Source organism: Giraffa tippelskirchi, chromosome 11 (assembly GCF_054371585.1).
Source record: "Giraffa tippelskirchi isolate mGirTip1 chromosome 11, T2T-mGirTip1v1.2.pri, whole genome shotgun sequence".
Lineage (NCBI taxonomy): Eukaryota > Metazoa > Chordata > Mammalia > Artiodactyla > Giraffidae > Giraffa > Giraffa tippelskirchi.
The window spans coordinates 18,122,622-18,136,148 of NC_137285.1; the positions used below are offsets into that span (position 1 = coordinate 18,122,622).

At 44.8% G+C, this 13,527-nt stretch overlaps 1 protein-coding gene across 16 annotated transcripts in view; it reads right to left on the reverse strand.

The window, feature by feature from the left end:
• Positions 1-268: 268 nt before the first annotated feature.
• IFT81 (intraflagellar transport 81) overlaps positions 269-13,527 on the reverse strand; it is a 253,133-nt gene continuing 239,874 nt past the window's right edge. For 4 of the 16 annotated variants that reach the window (XM_081540016.1, XM_081540019.1, XM_081540015.1 and 1 more), the window contains 2 exons: positions 4,223-4,388; positions 3,293-3,426 (listed from right to left, as the gene is read on the reverse strand). In XM_081540016.1, coding sequence (XP_081396142.1) covers positions 3,368-3,426; positions 4,223-4,388 — 225 coding nt within the window. In that variant the 3' untranslated portion in view covers positions 3,293-3,367. Of the gene's footprint in view, positions 390-2,810; positions 2,946-3,221; positions 3,271-3,292; positions 3,514-3,933; positions 4,389-13,527 lie in introns of those variants that run through there. The other 12 variants (XM_081540022.1, XM_081540025.1, XM_081540013.1 and 9 more) reach the window with 8 other exon arrangements.

Genomic DNA, 13,527 nt, shown 5'->3' on the forward strand with positions numbered 1-13,527 from the left:
ATGACATATGAAAAATACATGTTTACATATTAGATCAAAACTGGTACACTAAGGTGTTTACACTGAAAGGTAAGTGGGAATTAAAGCCATCCAACTTTGTTACATCTGCTGTCTCTTAGTGACTCTGGAACACAAGCTCATGGAGTGAAATGCCAGGCAAAATCGCCTGCGCTATTACATTCTATGTTATGGAAATTGTTAAGCAGCCCTCCATGGGCTTACAAGGCCTGCAGTTGCCCAGCTTTACAACCAAAGAAAGAGCCCAGAGTCAGCAACAGAGACATCTGTGGTTTAATGGATGGGGGAGCTTACACATCTGAAGCAAGGTCCTAGAGCAACACCCTCGCTGTGTGCCATAGATGGTTGGCAGGACGTGGTGGCAGTCTTCGCTCCCGAGGGGAATGGGAGATTGATGTCAGGTTGACTTATTAGTCACCAAGGAAACCAGCAGAGGGACATGCTCTTCACCATCCCTTTGATAAGCCAGCACAGGCTGGGGGCTTGGGCAACTACATAGGAAGGTCAGTCCTGTGCGTAGGGTTTAGGTGAAGGTGGTGCTTGTTGGACAGGAGATGTGCAAAGAGCAAGAGAACAGAAATCGTGAGCAGCCTGACCATACATAAAGTCTCTCAAGGTAATTATGGGATGTATGGGGTGTTAGTCCACTGTATTATTATCTAGCCCACCTTTCTGGTCCATAAGGACTTGAGGAGAGGACTCTGTCAAATGTGTTGCTAAGATCTATGTAAATTTTCTACAACAGTCCACAGTCTAGTGATCTTTTCAGGGAAATGTGTCCAGTTTGGCATGGCTTGTGTTACTGATCACATGTCAGTGCCTAGCGACCACTTTTTCTACATGCCCACAAACTATAGCTTTAACATCTGAGAATTTGCCAAACTTAACAGACTGTCTTTTCCAGAATTTGGCCCTTTCCTGTTAATAAGCATTCTTTTGATGGCTAAGTGTCAAAAAAACTTCAACTGATTAGCTTATGCTTATGAAAAAAGGACTTATTGGGAAGTAGATCCAATTCAGAACAGTTTGATCCAGGTGCTCAAATAAACTAACAAAATCTCTCTCCATCTCTTGACTGTGCTGTTTTGCTTTGCTTTTTACTGTCTTGAGAGCTCTCTCCAGGTGGTAGCAGATATGAGCCCCAGCATCTTCAGTTTACAGTCCACAAGTTTAGCAGTCCCAATGGAAGGACAGGGCTAATAGTTTCTCTGGGTCACGTGTCCACCCCTGGAAGCAGGGACTGTGGACAGCTCCATCTGAACTACACGGACAGAGATTGGGGGAGAAGTGGGTCCTCAAGGCTGTGGTTTTCAAGCTTTGGTGTGTATCAGCGGGGGTGGGGGTGTGTGGGGGGCAAGGGCGGTGATGTGCTCCAGAATTCTCAGTCATTAGGTCTGGGATGGAGACCAACAATTTGCATTTCTAACAAGTTCCCAGGTGATGTAGATGCTGCAAGTTCAGGACCCATACCCTGAAAAACAATAGCCCAGAGGGAGGTCTTGGTGCTATTACCAGAAGGAGAGGAACAGATGTTGGGCTAGCAAAACAAAAGATGTCTACTTCACTGAAAAAAGTCAAAGATCTAACAGGTTGGGAGGAATCGGAGGTAAAGAGCACGGAGCACTGGAAATCTTGTTTGGAGACACCTTGTATTCTTCCATGGTACCTTTCAGTTTCATCTGCCCTATGTCCACCACAACCTCCCCTCCAATTCTAAGCTCCTGTCACACTGGACCATTATCTGCTCCTCCGAACCTTTGCTCAGGCTGTTCCTGCTGCTTGGGTATGCCTGGTGAACACCAAGATGAAGGCTCAGATCCCACCCCATTGGGGCGGGCTTCCCTGATAAGGATCCTCTCCATCACCTCCAACCTCATCACCTAGAATATTAGTTGTGCCTTCTTCTGTGTCCCTCGAGGATCACTCAACTCTACTATAGTAACTTAGGTTTACTTCCTATATCTCTGGCTGATCCTTTTCAGTCCTCTTTTCATGCACTTCCCCCTCTCCCACTCAACCTGAGATGTGCAGTGTTCTGTGATTGAGTACTTAGCATTCTTCCCCACCTGAATCTTGCTATAGGTCCACTGGTTTAAACCTCACCAAAATATTGCTGTCCATTTGTATGTCCAGATCTCTAAACCCAGCTATCTCACTTTGACATTTAACTGGGACTTGTCATCTGAGAATGACAAGTGTGGTGGGTGGGGTGACCCTCTCTCTGAGAAGTGAGCCATGAATTATTAATATTACATCTATTTGCATATTCAGAGCTGAGAAGAACAGCATCTGGGGCAGAAAGAAAAGCAAAGGGGACAAACACACATGAATAGTACTCTTATGGCACTTATCACTAGCATTTATTCATCTGATTATAAACTCCAGGAGAGCAGGGATCATATGCATTTAGGATATATGCACAAAGACTTCCCTGGAGGTCCAGTGGTTGGGATTCCATGCTTCTACTGCAGGGGCACAGGTTTGATCTCCAGCTGGGGGACTAAGATTCCATAAGCCATGGCATGGCCAAAAAGAAAAAAAAGGGATATATATGCACAGTGATTGGGCTTGCCTGGTAACTCAGATGGTAAAGGATCCGCCTGGAATACAGGAGATCCCTGGGTCGGGAAGATTCCCTGGAGGAGGAAATGGCTACCCACTCCAGTATTCTTGGCTGTAGGATCCCGTGGACAGAGGAGCCTGGCGGGCTACAGTCCATGCAGTTGCAGAGTCGGATACAACTGAGCAACTAAGCACGCATCCACAGTGATGAATGAACTCATGACGTTTACCTGCCTTAAGGACTTTGAGGGTCCCTTGTGTGCCCAATGCCTAGTGCAGTGTGGAGGCGCTATGGCAAGTGCTCAGTACACGTCCATCTACCACATCAATTAACGAGGCCCTTCACTTCCTTTGCTTTTACTGCTCTGGGGAAAAAAAAAAGTTGCCATTTGAAAAAAAAAAAAAATTAAGGAAAAGAAACCCATACAGCACAGTGCCAAAGTACTGTGGAATGGTTTTCAAAACCATAGCTCCCTGATGGGATAATGTAGTTTAAATATAGCAGCTATTTTTCCCTCCAGTCGGTTTGTTCTTTGATTTTTATGGAAAGATTTCAAAAGTTCTCCTCCACTGCTCTCCTTCCTCAACCCCCACCCACCCTACCCCACCCTGCCCCGCCCCGCCCCACAACGTGCTCAGACCTTAAACAGCAAAACACCTAAAATGCAGAGATGACAGGGCCTCCTGAGCCTGGTAGAAAAATGAACGGTGATTAAATGCAATTTTTAATTTTAAATGATGAGTTGCTCCAGTTCTGCCTTCCCCGCCGGGGCGCCAGGGCGTTGCTCTAGCAGTAGTGGTAGCACAGTGAGCAGGTAGAGTTTCCGTTGGGCAGGGATTCAAGGACTGTGAATGCAGCAGATAGGGTTGCAGTGGACAAATTCCTAGAACAGGATCTCTGTTCCCAAGCTGACCAGCTCACTCCCTGGATGTCTCACAATAGGTAAAAAAAGGGGGGAGGACATGGAGGTGGTAGAGGCATGTTTAGGTCTCCTACTGTGATCCCACTGGAGTTACCTGATAGTTCACAAAAGCTCTCAGGAGGCTGGCCACCCTCCCAAGTCACCTTGTGATTCTCTTCTGATTTGGGAGAGGGGAAGTGAGGGGGACACCGAGTATCCGGAGGGAAGCATGTCTGACGAGCCTGATCCACTCCATCTAGGACGGTGCATCATGGCCCCAGCTGGCTCCAGCAGCCTGCTGAGGCCAAGGCAATGGTCCTCTCCCGCACACCCCTACATCTCCGGTCCCTCTGCAGCCTGCCCAGCCTTCATCTTCCCCTAAAAGGAGAAGCTCTCGGCTTCTCTCACTTGTAAGACTTCCCCTCACTTCCTAGGCCTTGCCTTCTTTTCCACAATCCCTTGGCTCCTCTCTCCCACCTGGGGCTCCTCTCAACCTGCCACCCCTCTGTGAGATGGAGTTAACAGCCCACCTGTCAAGTGCTCTCATGGGGGCCCTGAGGACAGCCCTGTCAGTTCCTTAGTCCTCCGGCACCACTCAGATCTTGTCCTGGTTTGGAGACTGATACACCCATTGTAAGGTCCTGTCTCGTGTCTCACTTGCTGGAGTCCAGAGCTAAAGACAACCGCCTCCCATTCTCTTAGCTGCTTGCCATCTCCAAGGGTGGTAGGACACAGGATACCTGCTCTAGTCATCCAGCTTAACATGTGAAACTTCTCAGGTGGGTCCAATCTGCTTGATGGGGGCTGGGTGGAGTAGAAGAAAGCAGACGCTTGGCCCGAGTTGTTTGCAAACATCAGACGTTTCTCTTCATGACTCATCAGAGGAAAGCAGAGTCCTCCCTCTTCCTGGAATGCAGAAAACCCATGGCCAACTCCTACCTCCATCCCACCCACCAAATAAAACCACCCACACATAGAGTTTTGGCCTCAGAAATAAGATTCCTCCCCCTCTGCCCCCAAAGATCTGACATGGCAGGGAAGAGGTGGGGATTTTGAGGCCTCAGAAGAACAGCCTCCTAAGAGAATTCTCTGACCGGAGAAAGAGGTGGCTGCAGAAGCAGCCTGGTAACTTGAAAGCAAAGAAAGTGCATGTGTTGTCAGGATGGGTCTTTTCAAGAAAAGCACTTTTACCACTCTCTCCCTCACTTTCCCCAACCTTTCTGTTTAGTAGCCTTCCTAATACAAAACCTGGGATAGACAACATTTGGGTTGGTCTAGTTGGGCTTGATTTCAGTGGTGGTAGGTACAAAGGTTCTGGAAAAAAGAAATAGGCAGATACAGATAAAAAGAAAGGAAAGGAGACAAAAAGGAAGACATCATTTATCAGACCCTTATTTGCCAAGCATGTGATGTTGCTGTCTCACTCCATCCTCAGGACAAGCCTGTCTGGTAGGTATCATTATCATCTCTGTCTTCCAGACACTGATGGCTGATTCTCAGAGAGGTTAAGTCATTTGCAGAAGTCATACAATTAGAAATCACCATTCAATAAACAGTGTGGTGGGAATAGAAGATTATGTGTATGGAGAAGAGTTAGACTGGAGCTATTCCTCACACCATGAAATGCAATCAATTTTGTATAGGAAAGAGAGTTAAGCGGTGGGGAAAAAAAAAGGAAAACAATTAAAAGAAGCAACAAAAGCATAAATGTGTGGAAGGGAGATAAATTCATAAGTACTTCAGATAAAGGAACATTTTAAATTTGCATAACAAAGTGTTACGAAACAAACTGAAGGAATATACGTATAGAGTTTTGAAAGAAACTAGATGAAAAAACTTTTCCTGCCAGGAGTCCGAGTCAACGACTGCATAGAAGCACACAGAGAAAGACACAGGCACAGGGGTCTCAACTGGTGCAAATATCTCTGCGGCTGGTCCCTGGACCAGGTTAATTATCTGGTCCCAGATCAGGCCCACTAAGGTAAGGGGAGGAGATCATTCTGCAGAACTACATCCTCCCCAGGGTGGGGAAGGGATGGCTAATTAATTCACTGCACAAGGAGCTGAGAAACAGGCAAAGCAGAAAGTTACATCCGCTGAAAACTGCACAAGACGGCTTCTGCCAGCAGAATGCAGTGACCTGAGCTGGAACTCTGCCAGGACAGTGGGATTAGATTCCCAAGCGCTGGCCAAAATGGGCCCCAGGATTTTTATTTTTATTCGTTTTCCATTACAACTGCACGGCAACGCAAACAAGCCCCAAAACAACATGAGCCACCGAGAGTCATTTCTTCTCTGTGGGGTGCCATCCCGATACCACACAAGCAAGCTGCTGACCTTATCTCACTGAAGTTTAGAATTGACAGTTTGATTACTCACGTCCCTACCAACGATAATGGGAGAAAGGCGCTATTGCCCAACTAAAGCCATGTGCACAGAAAAAGGGATCTAAAGCAAGACCTGCAAATGGAACCCCTCGTAACCAAAAATAAAAACTTGAGAAGTCAGTGGAAATCTAAGAAAAGTTAGGTCTAGCCCTTCCAGTCCCCCAAGATCGGGGGCCCGTGGGCACTAGGATTGAAAGATACCTGATTGCAGGCAAATGAATGTCAATTACAAAAGAGTGTGGGGTGGGGAGCGAAGGGAAAGGGCTTAGTGTTAGAGGTCAGACTAATGACTCTCTCAGAGGGTACTTTGTACACATCAGACATTAGGGATTTTTTTTTTTTTTCTTTTTCAGGCCACACTGGTGGCATGCGGGACCTTAATTCCCCAACCAGGGATTGAACCTGTGCCCTCTGCATTGGAAGTGCAGAGACCCAACCACTGGATTACCAGAGAACTCCTCCAGGATATTTTAACTTGTGATTTGCCTTGTTCTTCTAGCTACATGATTTGATGTTATCACATGTCTTTAAAATACCATCTTTTGGAAATGGTGGGGAAATAAATTCTGGGAGTTGGAGCCACCTGGTAATAAAGGTATGCTCTTAGAATACTTAATCCATGTCCCTAATTCCTCACTGGTCAAATGTGGATAACAGAATCCACCTCATGTAGCTTTCCTGAGGGTTAAATGAGAGAAGACATGTGAAAAGCAGAGCACAGGGCCTGCTATAGATGGTAGACAGACACACCTTTATCTTAGGTGCACTTTAAGACCTAGCCCTTTTAAAACAAAACCTCTAGCTTAATCACATAACAACAAACATAACTGAATCAGTAACACAATTGAGTATATAGAGGCTCCATTTCCCTTCTCCCCCTTTAAGTAAGACTCATGCCCAACATATAAAAAAGTACAGTAATCATATAATATATACCCACCATCCAGTGTAAGAAATACATGCATGATCTGTACCATGGGCGTTCTTTGTGAGCTCTTTGAACTCATTCTCTGCCTTCATTTCCCAGGGATAACCTCCACCCTGAACTTGAAGTTTGTCATTCTCATGCATATTTTTATATTTTTGACTACAGACATACAGATCCCCAAACAATTTTGCAAACTGTACTATCTTGCATTTTTTAGCTTGTACATAAACCTCACCAATTCTGTGCATGTCCTGCATCTGGCTTTCTTTTACTCACCATTATGGAGCTGTTTCTTATGTCAGTTCGGTTCAGTTCAGTCGCTCAGTCGTGTCCGACTCTTTGTGACCCCATGAATTGCAGCACGTCAGGCCTCCCTGTCCATCACCAACTCCCGGAGTTTACCCAAACCCATGTCCATCGAGTCAGTGATGCTATCCAACCATCTCATCCCCTATCGTCCCCTTCGCCTCCTGCCCCCAATCCTACCCAGCATCAGGGTCTTTTCCAATGAGTCAACTCTTCGCATGAGGAGGCCAAAGTATTGGAATTTCAGCTTCAACATCAGTCCTTCCAATGAACACCCAGGACTGATCTTCTTTAGGATGGACTGGTTGGATCTCGTTGCAGTCCAAGGGACTCTCAAGAGTCTTCTCCAACACCACAGTTCAAAAGCATCAATTCTGTGGCATTCAGCTTTCTTCAGCGTCCAACTCTCACATCCATACATGACCACTGGAAAAACCATAGCCTTGACTAGACAGACTTTTGTTGGCAAAGTAATGTCTCTGCTTTTCAATATGCTATCTAGGTTGGCCATAACCTTCCTTCCAAGGAGTAAGCGTCTTTTAATTTCATGGCTGCAGTCAACCATCAGCAGTGATTCTGGAGCCCAAAAAAGTAAAGTCTGACACTGTTTCCACTGTTTCCCCATCTATTTCCCATGAAGTGATGGGACCAGATGCCATGAACTTAGTTTTCTGAACGTTGAGCTTTAAGCCAACTTTTTCACTCTCCACTTTCACCTTCATCAAGAGGCTCTTTAGTTCTTCTTCACTTTCTGCCATAAGGGTGGTGTCATCCGCATATCTGAGGTTATTGATATTTCTCCCGGCAATCTTGATTCCAGCTTGTGTTTCTTCCAGCCCAGCGTTTCTCATGATGTACTCTGCATAGAAGTTAAATAAGCAGGGTGACAATATACAGCCTTGACCGTACTCCTTTTCCTATTTGGAACCAGTCTGTTGTTCCATGTCCAGTTCTAACTGTTGCTTCCTGACCTGCATACAGGTTTCTCAAGAGACAGGTCAGATGGTCTGGTATTCCCATCTCTTTCAGAATTTTCCACAGTTTATTGTGATCCACACAGTCAAAGGCTTTGGCACAGTCAATAAAGCAGAAATAGATGTTTTTCTGGAACTCTCTTGCTTTTTTGGTGATCCAGCGGATATTGGCAATTTGATCTCTGGTTCCTCTGCCTTTTCTAAAACCAGCTTGAATATCTGGAAGTTCATGGTTCATGCATTGCTGAAGCCGGGCTTGGAGAATTTTGAGCATTACTTTACTAGCATGTGAGATGAGTGCAATTGTGCGGTAGGTTGAGCATTCTTTAGCATTGCCTTTCTTTGGGATTGGAATGAAAACTGACCTTTTCCAGTCCTGTGGCCACTGCTGAGTTTTCCAAATTTGCTGGCATATTGAGTGCAGCACTTTCACAGCATCATCTTTCAGGATTTGAAATAGCTCAACTGGAATTCCATCACCTCCACTAGCTTTGTTCGTAGTGATGCTTTCTAAGGCCCACTTGACTTCACATTCCAGATGTCTGGCTCTAGGTGAGTGATCACACCATCGTGATTATCTGGGTCGTGAAGATCTTTTTTGTACAGTTCTTCTGTGTATTCTTGCCACCTCTTCTTAGTATCTTCTGCTTCTGTTAGGTCCATACCATTTCTGCCCTTTATCGTGCCTATCTTTGCATGAAATGTTCCTTTGGTATCTCTAATTTTCTTGAAGAGATCTCTAGTCTTTCCCAATCTGTTGTTTTCCTCTATTTCTTTGCATTGATCGCTGAGGAAGGCTTTTTTTAATCTCTCCTTGCTATTCTTTGGAACTCTGCATTCAGATGGGAATATCTTTCCTTTTATCCTTTGCTTTTCGCTTCTCTTCTCTTCCCAGCTATCTGTAAGGCCTCCTCAGACCTAACCAATGTTAGGTTTCTCAGATAAAATCAAAGATGAGGATTCCACTTTCTCTCTTTCCAAAACACTTAGCTCTGTTTGTTTTTTCCTCTGCTTCCAAAATTGATGAGATTTCATTTAAAGCTGCCAAATTTTACACTGCAGGTGTCTGTACATAGACTGTCTGGTTTGCACTGTAGAGAATTCATCTTTGTGTAACAGTCAGGTCCCACCCCCAATTTCAGACTGAGAATGCTGCTTGAAGAAAGCGGAAGTCAGCATTGCCATGGGGTCTGGCACTGCAGGGAACTTGGCTGATGACAATTTCTCGACTGTCAGGCTTTTGATAGAATCTTAATATTAAAAGAGAATCAAGAAAAACCTGCAAGTCAGCAGGAATTTTTCACTCACCTCCACTCTCCTTCCCCATTGGGAATATTTCAGTTATCTGAAAGGCAGAATGCCCAGATATCTGCATACAAAGTTTCCTTTTGGTCTTTCCTCTGAGCTACTACAATAATTCTTATGCTTTAGTTTGCCTGAGAAATACTGTATAGGAGGGTTGTTTACATTAAGTCATATATTTTACACTTTGTTGGTAATTGAAGAGACTTTCAGGGGTGTTTTCTTGCTTGGGTTTGAGTTTTTTTGGTTGTGCTAGGTCTTCCTTGTGGGGCACAGGCTTCTCTAGTTATGGTGCAAGGGTATAGCTGCCCCATGGCATGTGGGATCTTAGTTCCCTGACCAGGGATCAAACCTGGGTCCCCTGCACTGCAAGATGGATTCTTAACCACTGGACCACCGGGGAAGTCCCCAGGAGTGGTTCTGACCATAGTTAGTTTTCACTTTGCTTGTCATATGTATGATGTCTTTTCCTTTGTGTAAGTTTTCAGTAAATGCTAGTTAGTACTATTGTTATTATTGAAGTATATAACAAAAATTTGCAAAAATAGTGGAAGGACAAAATTGATCTGTGGTATCATGGAAAATGGCCAATATGTATGAAGATGATGCTTTGGGTCTTCCAGATACTGTGTTCTGGGGTGGGCCAGGTGACCTGATGAGATGTGACAGGTGAGCCTGCCATACCATACATGTGGGGTCCACTACACAGCAGACAAGCTTTCACCTTGTTTTGTTACTGAGCTAACCTTTGGCTTCCCAGGTGGCACTGGTGGTAAAGAACTCACCTGCCAATGCAGGAGGCATAAGAGATGAAGGTTCGATCCCTGGGTCGGGAAGATCCCCTGAAGGAGGGCACAGCAAGCCACTCCAGTATTCTTGCCTGGAGAATATAATGGACAGAGGAGCCTGGTGGGCTACAGTCCATAGGGTCACAAAGAGTCAGACACAACTAAAGTGGCTTAGTACATTAACCTCTGGCACGTGTATAATCGGATTTTACAGTGCCCTTCCTCTTTTTAAAAAAATTGTGGTAAAAAGCATGGTAAAATGGTTTATGATTGTAACCATTTTTAAAGTGTAGAGTACAGTAGTATTAACTATATGCACATTGACAGACAACAGGTCTCTAAACCATTTTCATCCTCTAACCCATTGAACAACATTGCTCCTCTTTCCCCTCCCCCCAGCCCCTGGCCATTCGGAGGGGAGAGGCAGAAAAACATATATTTTCTGTTTCTAAGAGTTTTACTACTTTACATATCTCATATAAGTGGAATCATGCCGTACTTGTCTTTTTACGATTGGCTTATTTCAGTTAGCGTAATGTCCTCAAGGTTCATATACACTGTTGCAGGTGCCAGAATTTCCTTATTTTTTTTTAAAGGCTGAATAACATTCCATTGTTTGTATAGACCATATTTTCTTTACCTGTTCATCTGCTGATGGACATTTAGGTTGCTTCCACCTCTTGGCTATTGTGAATAATGCTGCAGCGAACATGGGTGTGCCAATCCCTGCAAGATTCCACTTTCAATTCTTTTGGACATATCCCCAAAAGGAGATTGCTGGATCATATGCTAGTTCTATTTTTAATTTTTTTAAGAACCTCTATACTGTTTTCCAGAGAGGCTGCTCCATTTTACATTGCCATCAACAGTAGTGCTACACTGGGACTTCCCTGGTAGTCCGGTGGTAAGGAATCCACTTTCCAATGCACGGAACACAGGTCTGATCCCTGGTCCAGGAAGATTCCATAACTAAGCCTGTGCATCACAGCTTCTGTGCCAATGCTCTAGAGCCCGAGAGTCACAACTCCTGAGCTCAGGAGCTGCAACTACAGAAACCACCATGATGAGAAGCCTGCACATTGCATCTAGAGTAGCTCCTGCTCACCGCAACTAGAGAAAGCCCATGCAGCAATGAACACTCAGCACAGCCAAAAATAAACACGTAAAAAGCAAAACAGTAGTGCTCCACTTCTTTCTGATCCTTGCCACAATGTCCTGCTTTACCCCACCAGTTTGGTGAACTCACCTTTCACCTGTTCTCTCTATCCTGCTAGTTCAACTCACGACAGGAGGTGCTTGGTGGCACTCTGGCAGCCCCAGACCATTCGGCCCCCCTCGGTTAAGCCTCCAAGAGTGATTCCAGATGGAGTGGGGCTCAGGCACAGACCCCAAGTTCCTGGTCACCAAACCATCTCAGATTCCCTACTGGTTGCTTTTTACTTTCTAAATCTGGGAAGCGTTGCCACTTGTTTCTTATTTTCCTCTTCTTTCTTCTAGGAAAGGAGATGTAACTGTCAGCAGGAGTTTGTCAGCCTCATTCTGTCATTTTTCTGCTCTTGAGGCCACTGAAGTGGATGAAATGGGCTCTCAGAAGCCCAGGTGCACAGAATCTGCTGCTGCTGCTGCTAAGTCTCTTCAGTCATGTCCGACTCTGTGAGACCCCATAGATGGCAACCCACCAGGCTCTCCCGTCCCTGGGATTCTCCAAGCAAGAATACTGGAGTGGGTTGCCATTTCCTTCTCCAGTGCATGACAGTGAAAAGTGAAAGTGAAGTCGCTCAGTCGTGTCTGACTCCTAGCGACCCCATGGACTGGAGCCTACCAGGCTCCTCCATCCACGGGATTTTCCAGGCAAGAGTACTGGAATGGGGTGCCATTGCCTTCTCCGGCACAGAATCTAAACTTTAGTAAAAACTTTGTCTCCTTTCTCTGCTCCTCAGGGTCACCTGTGGCTCTAAGGGTTTGATAGCACAGAACTCTTACAGGGAAAAGCCCAGTTGTTGTTGTTTTAGTCATTAAGTCGTGTCCGACTCTTTTGCGACCCCCTTTCCCTATTGTAGCCTGTTAGCCTCCTCTGTCCATGGAGTTCTCCAGGTAAGAATACTGGAGTGGGTTTACATTTCCTTCTCCAGGGGATCTTCCTGACCCAGGGAGCGAACCCGCGTTTCTTGCATTTCAGGTGGGTTCTTTGCCACTGAGCCACCAAGGAAGCCCCAAAAGCTCAGAGTTATGCACAATTCAAGTCCCAAGTCCTTGCTCAGATCTTTCCCTTAAGCTCCATATCAGACCAAAAAGTTATAGTTTCTTTGTAAAAGCACCCATCAAGGGGCAAACTGGTTCACTGCTAATCCTGAGCCTGGGTATTGTGAATCATCTTCTAACCAGGGTTGGTCTAGTACAAATAACTTCCCACCTATGCCTGATTTATTCAGCTTCAGTTGCAGATTCAACCTGCTGGTGTTCAGAAGTCCACCTTAGACTTGTGAGGAAGGGTGGCTGGTATGGAAGGAGACATAAACACCGTTCTACTTCATTCTCACCCTCTGGAACCATATTCTCTAGTTTCAGTGATGGACAGAGTTGGACAGAGGGGAGGGAGAAAAGGTTCAAAACAGTCTTCTCCCTCAGCCCAGAATTCTCAGGCTGAGTACTTATTGAGGCTGTCTGCTGGAAACAGGTAGGCTGGAGCCTGGACCAATTAACTGACCTATCTCGATTTTAGCCTTGGAAAAATGAGGTTCATCTCTAAATGGGGTTCATGATAAACCTAATGTCCCTCTCTGGGTCTTAAGTTTCCACTAAAGAGATAACAGAGGATTGGAAATCAGTAAAGATAATTGGGATTTGATTCCATGGGGAAGTAATAAATAATAAATTTACTTCACATATGTCAGTCTCATGCCTTGAAAAATCATGCTGACCCAATTTTCTCTCTATTTTCATTATAAATAGTACAATTAGATGGTCAGTTTTATGTGTCATTTTGGCTTGATTACAGTCTCAACTTATTCAATCAAGCATTAATCTAGCTGTTGTTGTGAAGGTATTTTGTAGAAGTGATTAACATTCATAATCAGTTGAATTTACTGGAGACATCACAGGTCGTAATTTCAAATTATACTAATTTCAAATTTGTAATTTCAAATTACAAATTATACTACAACAGTATGGTATTCATGAAAAGAACAGAATAGAGAGAAAAGAGCAGAACAGAATAGAGAGCCCAGACATAAATCCATGGATAAATGATCAATTAATTGACAACAAAGGAGTCAAAAATATACAATAGGGAAAGGGTAGTTTACTCAATAACTGGTATTGGGAAAACTGAAGAGCCACATGCAAAAGAATAAAACTGAA